The sequence below is a fragment of the Pollicipes pollicipes genome, unplaced genomic scaffold, assembly GCF_011947565.3.
Source record: "Pollicipes pollicipes isolate AB1234 unplaced genomic scaffold, Ppol_2.1 Scaffold_4219;HRSCAF=4965_pilon_pilon_pilon, whole genome shotgun sequence".
NCBI lineage: Eukaryota > Metazoa > Arthropoda > Thecostraca > Pollicipedomorpha > Pollicipedidae > Pollicipes > Pollicipes pollicipes.
In genome coordinates, this window is record NW_023596448.1 from 23376807 (window position 1) to 23382854 (window position 6048).

Here is a 6048-nt window from a genome sequence, read left to right on the forward strand (position 1 = left end):
CGCTGACCTTGCCGGCCATCTTCACCTCCATGCTCTTGTGCATGTGAGACTTGTAGCCCAGCAGCTTGGCGATGTCGTCCCTGGCAGAATGTCAATCAGCGGCGGGTCAGAGGGAGACGGCGGCGACATCGGCAAGCGACGAGGCCTAGACCAGGTGACAGCGACGAGCGACGGCGGCGACATCGGCACAGCGGCGAGGCCTAGACCGAGTGACAGCGGCGAGCGACGGCGGCGACATAAGTGCAGCGACGAGGCCTAGACTAAGTGACAGCGACGAGCGACGGCGGCGACATAAGTGCAGCGACGAGGCCTAGACCAAGTGACAGCGGCGAGCGACGGCGGCGACATAAGTGCAGCGACGAGGCCTAGACTAAGTGACAGCGACGAGCGACGGCAGCGACATAAGCACAGCGACGGGCGACGGCGGCGACATAGGCACAGTGACGGGCGACGGCGGTGACGTCTCGTTTGATCCGGGTGGTCTGCCACCCCCAGCTGAAACGGGCGGTTTGCCTGCCTCTCAGCTGACCGGGTGGCCCGCCGCTCTCCCCCCCCCCCCCCCCCCCCCCCCCCAGCTAAAACGGGTGATCTGCAGGCTTCCCAGCTGACCCGCATGGTCTGCCGGCCTTCAAGCTGACCCGGTGGTCCCCAACATCTCGCTTGGGCCAGCATAACCCTCGCGACCCCTGCCGCCGCTTACTTGGCCCAGCGGATCTCCTCGGAGCAGGTGCTGTTGCTGAGGTCGCGGTTGAAGTTGGAGCAGCGCATCTCGTGTGCCAGCCACACGTTGAGCCTCTGGGCGGCGCTGGGACAGTGGCGCAGGAAGGCGGCGTACACGTCCGGCTCGAACGTCACCTGCCACGGGCCGCGGCTCGGGTCCGACCTGGCCGGCGGGGGGTCAGGTCAGGTCAGGTCAGGTCAGGTCAGGTCAGGTCAGGTCAGGTCAGGTCACGGCACCGGCCAGACAGCGCGGACCGCCGACTCACGCCGCCGAGGCGGGCGAGTCCTGGTCACCCGCCGGCGCTACACAGCGGGACACGGGCTGGCAGGAGCGCTGAATCGGCCCCGGTCGGCCAGGTCACGGCCATCCAGAGGCGCCGGTGAGGGAGCAGTTAGCGGCGAGGAGCGGCTAGAGTCAGCTGACAACAGACGGCGACGCCCTGACAGTGACAACAGGTGCCATACAGGCTATTCAAAGTACATGAAGGTGATAGCAACTGCACTATGGCTCCTGTTACATGTAGCATATTTGCATTTCACCAGCACGGTGTCTAGTCTGGGATACGTTGGACTGTGACAATCTTTACAACACCAGCAGTTTCTAATTAGTGACCAAAGAAAGTCCCACTGCTGAGCTACCTCCTCAGCTTCCCCAGCTTCCTATCAAAACCTGGAGCACATGCAGCCAGCACAGCTTCATCTGCCGCTGTCACAACGCTTCTAGGTGTGACCAGTCAATTTCGTGCCCGGGCCCTCTCCCCCGACCACGGCGCGCCGTCCGTCCATCCGTCGGAGAACGCTCAACTCACGGGTCCTGCGCCATCCTTCTCAGAATCGGCTCGGGCACGCCCCGCACCAGGTCGTACTCGTCCACCGGGTGTCTCAACTCACGGGTCCTGCGCCATCTTTCTCAGAATCGGCTCCGGCACGCCCCGCACCAGGTCGTACTCGTCCACCGGGTGTCGGAACAGCTCGTCCGCCGCCCGCACCCGACCTGCGGGCACGTGCGGCCGCGGCCGTGTCGGTGGGAAGGCGGCGGAGCAAGGTCGGCGCTGGGTGTGGCAGCACGCTGCAAGGCGTCGCATCAACTGGCACAAGCCAAACTGCTGTTGGAGTTGTACCTCCTCGAGAAGCGCGAGACGGAAGACCAGACCAGATCAGAATTCGGGAGACCAGACCAGACGATGCTGACACATGACGCATGAGCACCACGATGCATCAACAGCACGGCCAGGAGGGGCTACTCCGCTTCCGCGCGCTAGCCAACCACACCGCTGAGCAGCTCCGCATGGCGGTAACCTGCCGTCCCCGCACCCACTGGCAAGGCAGCACGATACTCGCCGTCGTCGTCGCGGGCCTGCCGCCGACCTCACCGATAAACTGCGCCTGCTCCCGCCTCAGGCGGCTGGAGTGCAGCTTGAACTTGCGCAGATCGCTGCCGCGCAGCTCCAGGCCGTTGAGGCGCCCGTCGCGCACGTACTTCTGCTGCCACGCGACCCTGCTCCTCTGACTAGCAGGTGCTGGTCCGACTGCAGCTCCTGCCGCCGACACGTCATGTCGGCGGGGTGAGATGGGAGGGGGGGGGGGGGGCGTGACGCCGCGCCGACCCTCCCACCGAGCAGCGGCGCCGGACAAGACAGCGGCGCTGCATGTGACCACTTCCTTCCGATTGGCTGTTTGGTTGGTGTCATCTTCGAAGCATGCAACAAGCCTGTTAACACAAATTCGCACAGGCTTTTGACTACTGTCACTCGATTTCATAGCTGGGTAGCCCCTCTCTACAGTGTGTTTCATTCACGCAGCGGCGGGCAATGTCTACATCCGCAGCGCCGCCGAGACTTTTTAAGCCACCACAAAAGCTGCTCTACTTTCGCTCCCACAGCAAACCAGCAAAAGGACGGTTGTGGCAGAGCAAAACCAATAAGGCCAGTGACCACAGCCAGCTGGTCTGATTCGTCACCCACTTCATGTGCTAAATGCAAGTTACATGAAACAAATTTTACTCCACATATTTAAATACTTCCATTTGCATATTAAAATGATGGCATTCAGGGTTTGAAAAATACTTTTTGGGTTCCAATCCTGACTCAGAGTTTGAATTCTTCTTTCCATGATTCAAGGGTTCACTTTTATTTGGGTAACTTTAAACCCTGTGAGTCATCAGCTCCAGCACCCAGCCTCACCAGGCAGGCTCGGTAGATGGCTGGGTTGTTATACTTTGAGACGTGCGCCTTGGCTGCTGACGTGTGGATCTGCTGGAATACGCGTGGGTGAACCATGCTCTGGTTGGTGGTGTACAGGTTCTTCACGGTCGACCACACGTAGCTGAACGGCACTTCCCGGCGCTCGATCGGCCCGATGACGTCATCGAAGGTGATGGGTGCCTCGCTGCTGAGCAGCTTACTGGTGCCTACCAGACAAGCATGAGTCAGAGATCAGGGGTCAGGGATCAAGGTTGATGGGTCAGGGGTGAGGAGCAAGGGTTCATGGTTCAGGGGTCAGAGGTCAGATATCAGGGGGTGGAGGTCAGAGGGTGGAGGTGAGAGGTGAGAAGTGAGAGGTCAGGGGTCAGGGGTCAGGGATCTAACATCAAACAGTTGGTGGTAGCATCACAGCTGTGCCTTTGGTAGCTTGAGGCTCAGTCAAGACAGGAAGCCAATATGGATGGCATGAATTTTCCCTGCTGTTCTAGGTCCCTTGTACTTTTTGTTTCTTAACTTGTGGGTGAAGCTTTTGACTGGATGGATTTAAGAGTTCACAGCCTTTATCACGCTATGCTCATTGTGTGAGCCTTAACCACACCATCTTATCACAAAATTTCAGACAAATGGCAGACTCTTGCAGCCACAACACAGCATGCCCCAATAATAGCAAGATTGATCCTACCCATGGCATCATGGGACCTCAAGCGCAGCTGCTACTGGCATCTGGCACAGGCCATCCCAGTTAGAGGTCAACATTGAGCCTAAAGCAACTCAAACCTTCCTCACCACAGGAAGATGAATCAGAGCCAGCAGTGGTCATGCCATGCCATGTCATGTCATGTCAACAGCAGCCATGGCCTCTAAACACCTGAGCTACCAGATGGATGACAATGGGGACATAGCATTCTTGTTGCATGCTTGCATAGAATGTGATGCTGCTCACACAGCATATTGAATGGCATATGTTCAACTATATGCAATGTTTTCAAAAGGCACAGCCTCAGTCTACATCATGTATTCAACATACTGTGAACGTAATGAGCAATTAGTGGCTAATTAATCAAATTTAACATGTAGTGGTACAAACTTGACTGCAAATGGCATAAATAAACAGAATTTATTTTTGAAAAACATCTGCGCAAGCATCTGACAGCAGCACAGTGGCCTGTTTGGCAGCTCGGATGCTACCAGCAACAAATGTCAGTCACAGAGCTGATTGGAGCTGCCAGATTGCAGCAGCCATGGATCACAGACTGTACCTTCCAAGGTATCACCATAGCATGCCATGTCATATTCAAACTGATAGGCCAGCTTGAGAACAGCATCATGGCACTTCAGGGGTGTTAAGTCAGAGTACTTTGGAGGCTCATCAGTCCTCAACAGTGAGTTTGTTTCTGGTGTGTCCTCAGGAACCTCTGGAAAACTGTAAATGCAAGACACATAAGTGTGAAACTTGCCTCCTTTGATCTGCAATCATGGAAGCAAACACATTTGCTAGGCACAAAAGGGTACTGACAACTGGATTTAAAGCTTTATTGCTGTATTATCATAACATAAACTCAAGCGTGACCTGCTGCCTTGGAATACATTCATGTTGATTGAGCTATGAGTTTAAATGTTTGAGTGCACAGCTGAAAAATTGCACAAGGGCTTTGGCAAAAAGCCAGAACCTGATATGGCTGATTACGATGTAAAGGAAGCGACAATCCAATAAATATTGGCAGAAACCGATAACGCGGAAATCAGTATCATGTATGGTTAGCAGCTGGAACATGGGAAATTTAACAGCACAGAGATTGGATTTGGCGTGATACTTACAGCACATATGTGCTTATCCTCCTTAAAGGGCTAAACCTGCTGAGGCGTAGCAGCGACATCGCCATGCCGGCGAGTACACGGGCTTAGGGCGCCACACAAGCTGATGCAAAATACACGAAGACTGGGAGCAGCCATGTTTAATTAAATCGGCTTAATAGACTGCCTTCCATTCATTTGACGTCATTTGCTGGTAAAGTTAAGTTGAAGCCGGTATTCGGGCTCTGAGACTGGTCTTATTAGTATTCACCCACTGTTGATAGCCCCAAAATTATATCTTGCAGCAATTTTCTGGTGTCTAAGTTGTCAGTTTGTGTAAGCTTTCCTAAATTTGGCAATTCGGATCACTTGTTACTTGTGGGCATCCTGCGCTATGTAGTGTTTTGGCTTGCATTCCAAACGGTATACCAGCTCAGGAACCCAGGTATGTCCGCCTCTGGTTCACGTTTCACTTGGTTGATAGCGTGTTCAACGTAGCTTTGGACTGAGGACGAACCGATGGCACCAAAACTAGCACCATTATATTCTGATACAAAATAACAGGTTGGAGCGTAAAGTGGATATAATCGCAAGATAAGGCAAAAGGCAATCGCAAGGAATCCTGGTTCTAGGACCATGGGCGTAGGGACGTTTCAAAAGGGGGGCGGGGCACGTTCAGGGCGTACTTCAGGAAGTACGGCGGGAAAAGGGGTAGAGATGGAGGTTGTTATCGCTCTTTATCCAAATGTAATGGCTGCTATGCTAAATATGCATCTAGTGCTGTTTCTAACTGGTGCACAGTCTTGTCTATGCGGCTCATCTATGACATTCGGAAAATAAAGCTATCCAGCTTCCCAAGATAATCCGTTCATTTCAGCGTTGTCTTTCCTGGGGAGGCGAAGTTTCACGAGCGGGTAGGCACTTTAGGTCATTGAGGAGGCGTCTGCCTCTACAGCGTAGACGCCAAAATACGGCCGGGACATAGGCTGATAAGAGTTTTGGAAGTGAATCGATGGCCCATAATGCGACAGATTTTGCATGCGTCTTTATTCCGCTGGCTGCTTTTCAAGAAATAAGACTTGTCGTAGCATTTTAGGCGGAAGCAAATTCGGAAGCTTGAAACTGCCAAGAACAATGTGAAAATTATTTAATACTGGAGATTCGACTTTAAAGCCAGGCCATAGAATGGAGGCCCTTCTGTGCTACATTCCTTATCTGGGCCCTGCTCCCGTCCGCCGTCGGCGTTTGCTGTCCTGGCCCGGCTGTCTCCCGCATGACTTGCTGTGAACTGATTGTATGGCTGCTTTGTTGCATATTTCTGAATCAGCAT

The 6048-nt window shown here is 54.0% G+C and overlaps 1 protein-coding gene across 1 annotated transcript in view; it reads right to left on the reverse strand.

Moving 5' to 3' along the window:
* LOC119095021 (organellar oligopeptidase A, chloroplastic/mitochondrial) overlaps positions 1 to 2199 on the reverse strand; it is a 9075-nt gene extending 6876 nt beyond the window's left edge. The window contains exons 1-4 of the mRNA XM_037217927.1: positions 2094 to 2199; positions 1612 to 1714; positions 701 to 883; positions 1 to 80 (exon numbers count right to left, since the gene is read on the reverse strand). The exon at positions 1 to 80 is cut by the window's left edge and continues 36 nt beyond it. Coding sequence (XP_037073822.1) covers positions 1 to 80; positions 701 to 883; positions 1612 to 1625 — 277 coding nt within the window. The 5' untranslated portion in view covers positions 1626 to 1714; positions 2094 to 2199. The remainder of the gene's footprint in view (positions 81 to 700; positions 884 to 1611; positions 1715 to 2093) is intronic.
* Positions 2200 to 6048: the final 3849 nt, after the last annotated feature.